At 37.2% G+C, this 11,686-nt stretch overlaps 1 protein-coding gene and 1 long non-coding RNA gene across 3 annotated transcripts; both read left to right on the top strand.

Annotated features, from left to right (window-relative positions):
- The first annotated feature begins 2,507 nt into the window (after window positions 1-2,507).
- LOC148876837 (uncharacterized) lies at window positions 2,508-3,153 on the top strand. Its single transcript, XR_016107999.1, has 2 exons — window positions 2,508-2,677; window positions 2,952-3,153. It is a non-coding gene; the product is annotated as an uncharacterized LOC148876837 (long non-coding RNA).
- A 542-nt stretch (window positions 3,154-3,695) lies between these two features.
- Window positions 3,696-9,307, top strand: LOC148876836 (large ribosomal subunit protein eL30-like). 2 transcript variants are annotated; one of them, XM_088973142.1, is made up of 5 exons: window positions 3,696-4,223; window positions 4,303-4,408; window positions 4,549-4,650; window positions 8,850-8,918; window positions 9,015-9,307. In XM_088973142.1, exons 1-5 carry the CDS (start codon window positions 4,203-4,205, stop codon window positions 9,053-9,055), a joined length of 339 nt encoding a protein of 112 aa, XP_088829268.1. In that variant the 5' UTR covers window positions 3,696-4,202; the 3' UTR covers window positions 9,056-9,307. The 2 variants fall into 2 exon arrangements, with proteins under 2 accessions (XP_088829268.1, XP_088829262.1); XM_088973136.1 differs by lacking the exons at window positions 8,850-8,918; window positions 9,015-9,307 and adding an exon at window positions 6,848-7,150.
- Window positions 9,308-11,686: the final 2,379 nt, after the last annotated feature.

Raw genomic sequence — 11,686 nt, 5'->3', positions numbered from 1 at the left:
TTGAATAACATAGGGGCAATTACAAATCAATTACATAAGGGGTTTGTCTTTATATGACATTCTTGTAATTTCAAAGAAAAAAGGCAAAAATTACTATTTAATTCAATTTCTTGCATCCTCACGCTTTTCTTACACGTTTTAACTTAATATATTTATATAGATATTTGTCTAAACTTTATAATATAATTATTTTTTAAATTCAACAATTAACTTATGAATCCAATATAGCTTCAACCCAAACATTCAAATTGTTTTGAAGTACTATTGCTATTGTGCCAACGATAAGTTTGAATTAAATCATCTATATCTATTCTTCATTCGTATACATACTATCGTAACTTTTTACATAATCCCGTGCACCGCATGGATGCCTCACTAGTTTGTTCAAATAATTAGGCCTCTTAGCGGGTATTTTGGATAATTAAAATATACATGTTTGAATAGTATACTGTGTGATGAGACCTGTTCACGAGCCAAATCGGGCTTTGCCACTTATTAATAGAAAATAAAGACCTGAGCTCGAGCCTAGCTTAATATAAAGCTCAAAGTTCAGGCCCTAGCCTAAAGCCCGGTGTATGTTATGTAATATCTTAATTTTATTAATTTATTCCTATCAAATCACACATTTTGCACATAAAAGTATTATTATCCAAGATATAATTATACACATAAGGCTGTGTTTGATTGCAATGCAAATAAATTTGCATTGAAGCATGGTAGTGCAAATGATTTGAGTGTAAATTCTAACTTATTTTTGTTTTTAAGTTTTAGTTTATTTTGTTTGATTTTTTTTTTTTGAAAAAGTCTATGGGCAACTTATTTTGTTTGATTACATTACAAATAAAATGAATTAAGACATGAACCAAAATAAAGTAAAACCCCAAACATAATTAAATAAGAATTTGCATTTTTTTTCATTTGCACTTTCATACATTTATACTAGTACAAATAAAATTGCATTGCAACCAAATGCAGCCTAAAATTCAAGAAAACACAAATATACAATACAGAAAGCAAAACAGAAATACAAATTATTACTTAATACCTATATTATTATTATTATTATCTTATATATATTAATACGATTGGGATGGGCAAATGGGAGTAGATTCCTACGTGACAGCAACACATCATGACACTAATCCAAACGTGCGAATACCTTAACTTTTTCTCTCGTCTATCTATCTCTGCCCCCTCTTTCTTTGTTCTTGTGTTCAAGCTTGCCAATCAAGCCATTTCCGCTCTCTGGTTCCTGCTTTCAACTCCCCCTCCCTCTATCTCTTCCCCATGAATCCCTTCTCTCTCTGTGTCATGTCCTCCCTTCGATTCCCCCTCTCTTATCTCTTCCCCATGACTACTACAGGCGGACTAGCACCGGCGTCCTGATGTTTGACAGCCAATGGCCCTCTGCATGCTCCCAACCATTCCGCACCCTCAGAGGTTACTGCCCCGCACTTCTTAACCTTCACCTTCACCAACCCCTCTCATCGTTTTTCGTTCACCTCTTCCGAGGAGAAGCTTGCCGAGAAAGCCATCGTCCTACACTCTCAATTTCTCTCCACTTCTCTGGTCCCTCTCTCAACTCCCTTTGTATTTCTCCCTTCTCTAATGCATTCTCTCTCTTTCAAGTCTTCTCCCATCAATTCCCTATCTCTATTTCTTTCCCATGACTACCACCTCTCAGTGATCGCGAAGTCATGCATCATGATGGATCGCAGTCGGTGGTTACAGAGGTGGGAACCTCTCCATTAAAGGACGATATGGCAGGTGGAGTGGCGGAAGCCGAGAGAAATAAGTTGGTGTTTTTCGAGGGTGGGGCTTATAATTTCGATTTGGAAGATTTGCTGAGAGTTTCTATGGTGGTTTTAGGGAAAGAAAGTATTGGTACTTCATATAAAGCGGTTCTAGAGAAAGGGATGACCATGGTAGTGAAGAGGCTCGAGGATGCAGTGGTTCAAAAGAATTAATTCGAGATGCAGATGGAGTTGTGATTCCTCCAAGGACGAGAAGCTGCTTGTCTACGATTACATGCCGCCGGAAGTTAATTTGCTCTTCTGCATGGTACGATTTTTTTTTTCTTTTTAAAGCCGGATTCCTTCTCTTTCTCTCGCTTATATGTAGTGAACGGTATGGAATCTTGAGCTGTTACAGCAAAGGAAATTCCTCTTTTCATTTTTAATTTGTATTAAAATGAAAAAAAGTGGCGTTTCGAACATGTATTGATGTATAGCTTCGGTGTATTGTTACTAGAGTTGTTGACAGGGAAGGCCCTGAATCAAGCGTCGTTTAGGGAAGAAGGGATTGATTTGCCTAGGTGGATCCAGTCAATGGTGAGAGAGAGAAGAATGGAAGGTTGAGGCGTTTGATGTGGAGCTAACGAAATATCAGAACATAGAGGAAGAGATGGTGCAATTGTGATAGCCATGGCTTGATCGACGGCCTGATTTTTAGGTAGTAGTGTGGATGATAGAGGATATTAATGGGTCAAAGATTCAAAGGGATTAAACGGCCAGACTCTTTCCACGGAGTCACGGACTCCTCCAGATGTAGCCACACCTTAGTGGATGATTGCTCTTATTATTCAGTGGTTGTTGCTCACAACACGTAATTTAGGGGTGGGGGGAGGTGTGAGGGTTGAAGAAGAACAGAGGAACTGGGTAAATAGCCAACTGTAACTGTAAGTTGAATGGCCCAACATGATTTCTTTCTTTCTTTTTTGTTTGCTTAATTAATTGTTTTGTGATTTTCATAGAATTGGAATGAATTATATTCAAGGTTGGAACTTGGAAGTCGACCAATTTGACGGATAAAAAATTTTTCTTCATGGAATGGGAATTTAAAATAAAAAATCTTTGTTATTTGTTAAATGTGCAGAATTTAATCGAAATTTTGACAGTTGTTAGTGAATGGTGGGGAATTACAGATAGAAAATATTATTTCATTTCTCACAGGTTGGTGCAGGAGGCTCAAGGCTGAGGCTCGAGGCATGAGACGTCAGACAGCTGATGGTGTCCTTTCAATGAGCCTCCGTACCTTTTTTATTCGATTGTAACAACATCAAATGGCTGAGTGCATCTGTAAACAATGAAATGTTTTTTATTTGTTATAAGTACTTAGACAATACATGATGATTGAGCCTCCGCTTTTCCTAGACATTGAAATTTTCGTATTGGCTGATTGTTTGTCTGTTTTTTATATAAAGTCTTTTTTCATAAAACCGACTTGGAGATGAACTATTTTTGTCTCCTGGTTACGTTGCACCAGTTTTATTGTGAATGGTGTGTTTTTATGGATTTTAACATAAAACACATATGATTCAATTAAAATCTTAATGTAATTATATATATTATAGTATTTATAGATTTTAACATATAAAATATCTATAATTATATTTAAAATAATAAACAAATATTTTTATACATTATATTATATATTAAAATATATACAAAAGAAATTTTAATATATTATATTTATATTAATTTATTAAATATAAATATTTTATATTTGATGTTTATCTCTTTAAATTCTCATGGGCATTTCTTATTACACCCCTTTCAGATATTTAATTAATTTATTTCAAATATATTCCTGCAATTATGTCAAAATTGTCAAACCACCCCTTGTTTTGTTTACATATTGTTATGACACCCTTACCATTCTCATTAATTTATTTCAACCAATTCGCTGCAACGCAGGGTCACCCCCGCTATGTAGTAGTAGTAGTAGTAGGCGTGGGTAAGAGATCCGGAATCCTGTATGGCTGCGATTAACATGGGCACTCTGTGCGGCCAAGATATGCTATGAAGTATGAAGTCGGTGTGAGGAGCATATCTGGAATCGGAAGATGGGTTTACTCCATTAACAACCGTACATAATATGTGATAGTGTGATGGACGGAGTAGTAATTTTGCTGTCACCTGCCATTTAATGAAGTATCTCTGGGGATACTTTGGAGAATTGGAGGTATCAAGGGGAAATTCTAGACATCGTCAATAATATGAAGGGGAGGTTTCAAATAATTTATCTTCAATGGAACTATATAATAATTAATATTTCTTATAGGGGCTTATTTCACATATATGAAAGTTAGGTGAAGTTTTTCACGTTGTCAAATAATGTAGATTCCCCGATAGAAAACCTAATCTCTGAGTCGTTTCGTTTTCTTCGAAGTCTCTCTTTTCTTTTATCTGTAAGGAGTAACGATGGTGGCGGCGAAGAAGACGGTATGATCCTCTTGTCACGTTACCTCATTATTTGGTTCTATGTTTCTGTCGCTTAATCCTCTCTGAATGAATTTTATAGAAGAAGACTCATGAGAGCATCAACAACAGACTCGCTCTCGTGATGAAGAGCGGGAAATACACGCTTGGATACAAGACCGTCCTTCGGACCCTAAGAACTTCGAAAGGTGGATTCTCATATCCTAGCTTCTTTCTCCTTCGATGTCGTTTCTTCGTTATGTAAATAAATAGAGACGTTTATCCGTTTTCATCTTCATTTCTTTTGAAGATCTGGCTTGGTGATTTGTTTTATTTTGGGCATTTGCAGCAAAATTGATAATTATTTCAAACAATTGCCAACCTCTGCGGAAGTCCGAGATTGAGTACTATGCAATGCTTGCCAAGGTTGGCGTCCACCATTTCAATGGAAGTAAGTAGCTTCTCTTACTGATTAATTGCGTAAATCTAAATAAATGTCAGTGAGTCATTCTATGCTCTTTATCTCAATGTGCCCCGCCTTTTGTTTATTTTATTTTTGTTTCCATCTGTTACATTTTGGGTCTGCACTTCTTTTTGAGGTCGCTCAAATTAATCGTCGTCATATGTTTTAGTTTTCTCTTATAACCTTGATTTTTTTCCTGCTTTATGTACTAGAGGGATGCGACATAAATTCCTATTATCACTAGTGTACAATGCTTGAATCTCCTTGAAACGATCCTGTAGTAAAAGTCAGTGGTATCTAAATACTTGATTTATTCTTGTTTGTTGTTTTTTCTATATACTTTTCTAGGTTATTGTCACTAAGCTTTTACCTCTTTGAGCTCATTATGAAAATAATGACATTTTTTATTATGTATTAAAGTAACAGCTTTCACTCTTAGCACTTATTTGAAGGATTTATTATCTGAATGTTTAAGAGTGAACTTTGTCAGTTATAAATCAAAGATGAAAAGAAGAAGGTTAAAAGTTCTTTGATAGCTTATAAACAAATGACTGAAGGAAATATTACATGTATTTCCCTTTTCCCACGACTTTGGTTAACATATATTCCAATTAGATTGATATGCTCCACATGATCTTGTCTAACATGTGGGTATACGAAACTCTTTTAGTTGACAAAATTTTCATATAAGTAATAAGTTTTAGTAAATAGCTAATTGAAATGGTTTCATTTGGTATGCTTGAACACACATATGGAGATTGGAGAGTGCAATAGAGCTGCAGATTTTGTGCTAACATGGGATACACTTTTACTTTAAAATTATAGTTTTTTAAGTTGCCAAGGCAAGTCTAGGGGACAGGGGGCGCCTTTGCACCTAGTAGTTATTTTTTTTTGTAAATAAAAAACCTATATCTAGTGTAAATTCTCAAATTTCATAGTAACCAGCAATCGTCTTTCACTAGTAGTTATCAATAATCTTCATTAAAAAGTATCAACTTTGTATTAGAACATAAAAAATCAGCACATTCATGACAAGAAATAGAAGAAAGAAAAGTAACTTCAATGAATATAGGGGCTGTGCCCCTGTTTTGTGAAAGTGTTCAGTGGATAAAGCTTTAAGTTCTCTCTCACTCTCATAGTCATCTCTCGGTCTCCCGCTCCCTCTGTCTCTCCCACTCTCTCAACTTCGGTCTGTAGCCAAATCACTCTCTCTCTTTTTCTCTATCGTTCTCCCTTAGTCTCTCTCATTCTTATCCTTCACTCTCCCTCGTTCAATATCTTATTCTCCCTTAATCTCTATCATTCTCCAATTGGTGTAAATTTCATAGTCAAGAGTTTTTTGTGAATTTTTATCAAATTGGTGTACTGATTTTTGAACCATACCAAGTTGTTCTCATGTTCTTTTATACGATCTAATTAATACCATACAAGTGTGTAAGAAAATAAAAAAAAAAGAATGAGAGAGGGAGCAAGAGAGAAATTGAGGGAGAACGATAGAAATTAAGGGAGAACGAGAGATCGATCGAGAAAGAGAATGAGAGAGATTGAAGGAGAACTATATGTAGAGAGGGAGAGAATGAGAGAAATTGATATAGAGAACGTAAATACAGAAGCCAAAAACCATTTTTATTTATTTTCAAATCACAAAGTCGTCGAGTAGATAACGATGATTGTGAGAGTGAGAGAGTATGAAGGAGATTAAGAGAGAGAGAGAGAAACTAAAACCCCTTTTTTTATTTTCCAATCATCCAACATTAAAGGGCAATTTCAGTATAAGTTTTTTGTTGTGTCCAACATGGATTAAGAGTCCCATATTTGGTACAAGCATTTAAGTTTATTTTTAATCATAGTTTTACTTTTGTTAATTTTCAATTTCTATCATAACTATGATATATCTAAAATTCAAGTAATTAATATGAAGAAAAATTTCTCACATGCAACACATGTGCTTAATTACCAGTTTCCCAAAGTGCCCAATAAAAGCAGAAGCCTATCCTACTTTGTGTTACTCTTGTGACTTTCTATGTTCATATACTTGAGCTTGCACATGTGAAAATACTTTTGGCATTTTCATGGCACATTTTCAACTTAGATATTCACAATACATTTGGATTATTAAGGGTGCTGCTTAAATTTCCTTGATTGACGTGTCTTGCACATCGTAAATTGGAATTAATGCAAGTAGAAGGGAGTCCTTGTTCTGTGCACTGGTGGGTTCATTGGACACGTGAACCCACCAATCTTAATCAACCACATCGCCTAGCCCCAAGATTCAGAATGTTAATGCGTTTTTCACTGTTAGCATGGACTAGCCAGTTCAACCAGCCACAAAAGGACAAAATATGACTCAAACACAGCCCACATTCCTCCCTCATTCTCCCTCCCATTTTTTAGAGTTTTCGTTGCTTTTCCTCCACCAAGCCCTACTACCCACACACCGGCAACATGCTACAGCAGACGGTGACCCGAACCAGCGGCCATCGGCGGCGAGAGCCTCGATGGTACGTTTTCTGGCTGGCCTCTTCTTCTTCTTCTTCTTATTCCAAAGCCCAAAATTCCAAAACCCTGTTCAGTGTATGGATTTTATCCTTTTTTCCGATTCAAGGGCTCAATCCGTGAAGGGCAAGGTCTGTGCTGCCAAAATTCAGATAGTTTGATCAGTGATCACATCACAACATGGTGTGCGAATTCATCATTCTATTTGACATTCAGTTCTTCTCCAATAATGGAAGATCTCATATTCTAACTTGGCCTTACCAAGTTACCAACCGGTGGTTGCATCCAAAATTCAAGAGTCAATATACACTTGTAAAGCAAACAACAACAACAACTTTTCTCAAATGGTGACTAGAATGGAGAAAACTCATCTCATTCCTCCCACCCAGAATGGCCACCCAGCCCTCATCTGATCACCGGATTCTGTCCATCTACCCCTTTGCTTTGGTTTCTCTTCTCTTATTTGGAACCGTGAGCCTAGTCTCAGAGAACTTCTGTCGGAGAAACAATGCAAACGTCTGCTCTCTCCAATCAGCTTCTCTGGAGATTCTACCATCCGAAAGTGAATAGCAGGGACCATTGACTGATAATTCTGGCCATGAATCCATTGTGGGCTGGTGCAATGTGTTTGATGGGAGATGGGTGTTGGACAATGCATCCCATCCCTTGTATACTGAAGAGAGCTGCCCCTACTTGACCAAACAGGTGACATGCTAGAAGAATGGGAGGCCTGATTCTCTTTATCAGAATTGGAGATGGGAGCCTTACGAGTGCAAACTACCAAGGTAACAAGCATTTACACAAGCAAGAATTTTATTACAATCATACATGACTACACACTTAGACACTTTTTACTAATCCATAGTCCACACTTAACATTTACTGGCTTCCATGTATGTAAAAGTCATCCTGATTCATGTCTAGTAGCTGTTTTTCTTGGTAAGGTCCATTTATTGGACCATCGGATTTCTCAGGTTTGATGCCAAGAAGTTGCTGGAGGTTTTGAGAAACAAAAGACTTAATGTTCATAAGCGACCCAATTGAGAGAACCCAATGGGAATCCATGGTCTGCCTTGTACAGTCAGTCATTCCTGATGGAAAGAAATCCATCCACAGGCATCCTCCCATGAAGATTTTCAGAGCAGAGGCCAGAAAATGTACCGCCGGAGCTCTTGCCGCTGATGGCCGCTGGTTTGGGTCACCCTCTGCTGTGACCGCAAAATGGAAGGGAGAATGAGGGAGGAATGCAGGCCGAGTGTTTTTGAGTTATATTGTCTTTTTGTGGCTAGTTGAACCGGCTAACCCATGCTAACGGTGAAAAATGCGTCAACGTTCTGAATCTTGGGGCTGGATGATGTGGTTGATTAAGATTGGTGGGTTCACGCGTCCAGTGAACCCACCGGTGCACAGAATGCGGAGACTCAGTAGAAGGTATCCACTGCATTGCTTTTAATATTAATTCTCTATACGTATTGAATGAGATCTGTACAGCAACACAATTCTATGGATGGGGCGATATACCCAATTTTACTATTTTATTTCTCTGGACGTCTATTTTTGAAAAGGATGCATACTTTTCAGATTTGCAATTCCAAGTAATGATTCTATACATAAAATGATCATAATGGGGTTTAAAGTCTTTGCAAATGATTGAGAAACATTATGTTAAATCCTCTTTATTTGTTCTGTAGACAATGTTGACTTGGGCACAGCCTGTGGAAAGTATTACCGTGTGTCATGCCGTAGCATAATTGATCCAGGTGGGGCAATATTCTTTTATTGATCTACATCTACACTTTACCATGGGGTTTCTATCCTGACTTGGTGGATAATTTGTTTCTCCACGTATCTTACAGGTGATTCTGATATAATTAAAACATTACCTGGTGAGCAGTGAGAGTAGATGGAGTTAGATGCCTTTTCATTTTCAACCAAATAGGATAATCCTGTTTAGTAGAGTATTTTCTCATAGATAATTTGCCTGAGTACGGTTTCTCTTATTTCTTTTAAAAATAGAGTTTGGTGAATTATAGCAAGTAGTGCTTGGATATTACTAGTTTTGACTAGTGGTTTTGGAAATCTGTGTCAAGACATGATCCTTTTATTTAACTGAGCTCCATGAAGATTGCTCATTGCTGATTTGCACCAAGTGAATTGCTTCGAGTTCATAATTTCTAGAACTGGGTTTTACATCAAACCATACAAGTAGGCAAACCGAAACAGGGCCTGATAGTTTGCCATTGCTGGACAGGATTTATCTATTTGTATATGCACGGTACAAATACATACAAAATGATATAAAATACAAGATTTTGCACTCTACATATTTGTGTTTTGTACTGTGAGTTTCATCGGTCTGCTAGGGATGCAAATACAAATATTTGTGCTCTTATTTTGTATGTATTTGTGCTCTTAGCCTTAGTGGCAATGTGCCTTCTTATAAGGCCATCTCACTGTTGAAGTGCAGAACAGGTGCGCAATGCGCATGACTTCACTGGCCGTTAGTCGTGTGGGGATCTGAAAGGTGAAACCAGAGTTACAAATATCGATGATTACTCGAAATATTTCACATAAGAATATTACGAAATTTCAATTCAAGTTATAAAGCAAGTTTGCGGACTCCCAGAATATGTGCTGGTATTTAACGTTTAGGCGTACCTCCCATTCTATAACATGTCCAGCTTCTGATTGAGGCAATCAATTATGTCCTATGAGTTACCCCTCGATCAAAAGCTTGTTCTGCTTCTACTGATCCAATATTTACAACTTTGTTTTAAAGAACATTCTCAAATTTTTACTGGTAATGTACCCGAAAACACGTGGATCATTTCGCCTCTTTGCAAAGCATCCAATATTTCCAACTTTCCCTTCATTTGTGGTTTTCTTTTAACATGGGCCCAAGTTTATTATTCTTGTTTTCAAGGGCATTAGGGCTCCAAGCAATTCATTCAACAATTTTCAATATTTCCAAATATTTCAAAGGAGAAACAATTTTCTATATTTCTAAATATTTCAAAGGAGAACTATTTTCTATAGTTCCAAATATTTCAAAAGAGAGAGGCTATCCTTCGTAGGAAGTTTCAGATTTACATGTCTCTCACTTTTTTTTTTTTGTCTCTCACTTAGCTGTGACTATTTTAACTGTAAGGAGATAAATCCTTAAAATAGAGAATGACAAATGCAGCCTTTTTAACTCTCTTCAACCATTCTAGATGGTTATTTGTTCATCCTCTATTTACCACAAAAAAAATGTTCATCTTCTCTAGGACCTAGTATATTGGGCGCAATATTAAAAAAAAAAAAACAGCTAACTCCACATGAACATCGTCTTTTCCCCACAAAACAGGCTAATCCACATCATTATTTAGTCCTTTCCTTCCTTCTTAGGTGTTTTCTTTTGTAGGTAATTTTCCATTAAGAAGCAGCCATGAAGAAGTTTTTATAAGTAGGCATTTTATTTTTTAAATATTATATGATGTATTATCACCCATTGAGTTTCCCCATATTTTTTTTGCAAGCCAAGGTATATATAAGTTGTCTTGTTTGAGTATTTCCCTTTTCGGTCGATCCCAAAATTATTTATCTTCTTTATTATTTGATGAGATGGGTTAGATCAAATCTTTCCCTAATTACGAGGCTGGGCTTGGGATATTTTTTGTTTATTCCATTTCATTTCTTTGACTTTTTGATAAAACCTTCCTTCCCTTCTTGAGTTTTTTTTTTTTTTTTGCTGAGATCATTAAATTAAAGGAAAATCTATGCTGTCGGAAAGACATGCTGCTCCTCACACAGGGCACCTCATTCGTGCCTCACACGCACATCATTAAATTAAAGGAAAATCTATGCTGTCGGAAAGACATGCTGCTCCTCACACAGGGCACCTCATTTGTGCCTCACACGCACATCGTACCATGCATTGGGAATATCTCCCATACTTATAAATTATTATTCACGGGAAATGTTCCCAATACATGGTGAATGTGCATGTGAGGCGCCCCCGTGTGAGGAGCTGGTCTCGTTCCTGATACTAGAGAGTTTGAATTTGCCACCCATTGACTTATGCTCCAAAGATGTCCAACACCATTAAAAAACGCCATGTGTCCTCTCACATGCAAGCTCCTCAACCTCATGCGGAGCTAATGGGACGGTCGTTATCTCGTCTCGTTAGCTCCCATTTCAGTGATTTCGCCCAAAAATGTGAATTTCACTCCTATCGACCTGCCCTCTGAAACCCAGATCGGGGGTAATAGCAATATAAGGGCAACTTTTGGGGTTTAATATCAATAAAAGTAATATATTTAAAAAAATTTCAAAAATAGGCTAACTTTTTAAAATTAATATCAGTAAAGGACAAAAACAGTGCTCATCTTCTTCTTCTTGCTATTTGTTCACCAAAGTCGCCATCCGTTGCCACCTGCTGCCACCCACCACCACCCGCCACCGCCATCCGCTGCCGCCCACCTCTGCCTCCACCTCCGACTCCGGCTACATTGCCAGAGGTGGCGGCGGCAGTGCTAGTGATTTCTCT

The sequence above is a fragment of the Nelumbo lutea genome, chromosome 1 (assembly GCF_056320005.1).
Source record: "Nelumbo lutea isolate HS-2025 chromosome 1, American lotus-T2T, whole genome shotgun sequence".
NCBI lineage: Eukaryota > Viridiplantae > Streptophyta > Magnoliopsida > Proteales > Nelumbonaceae > Nelumbo > Nelumbo lutea.
The sequence above is the reverse complement of the archived record's forward strand: the minus strand, read 5'-3'. Positions and strand labels throughout refer to the sequence as shown.

Coding starts and splice junctions, on each gene's coding strand:
- LOC148876836 (XM_088973136.1), top strand. CDS start 4,203: ATGGTGGCGGCGAAGAAGACG. Junction 4,409..4,548: donor GACCCTAAGAACTTCGAAAG/GTGGATTCTCAT, acceptor GGGCATTTGCAG/CAAAATTGATAATTATTTCA. Junction 4,651..6,847: donor CGTCCACCATTTCAATGGAA/GTAAGTAGCTTC, acceptor TAATGCAAGTAG/AAGGGAGTCCTTGTTCTGTG.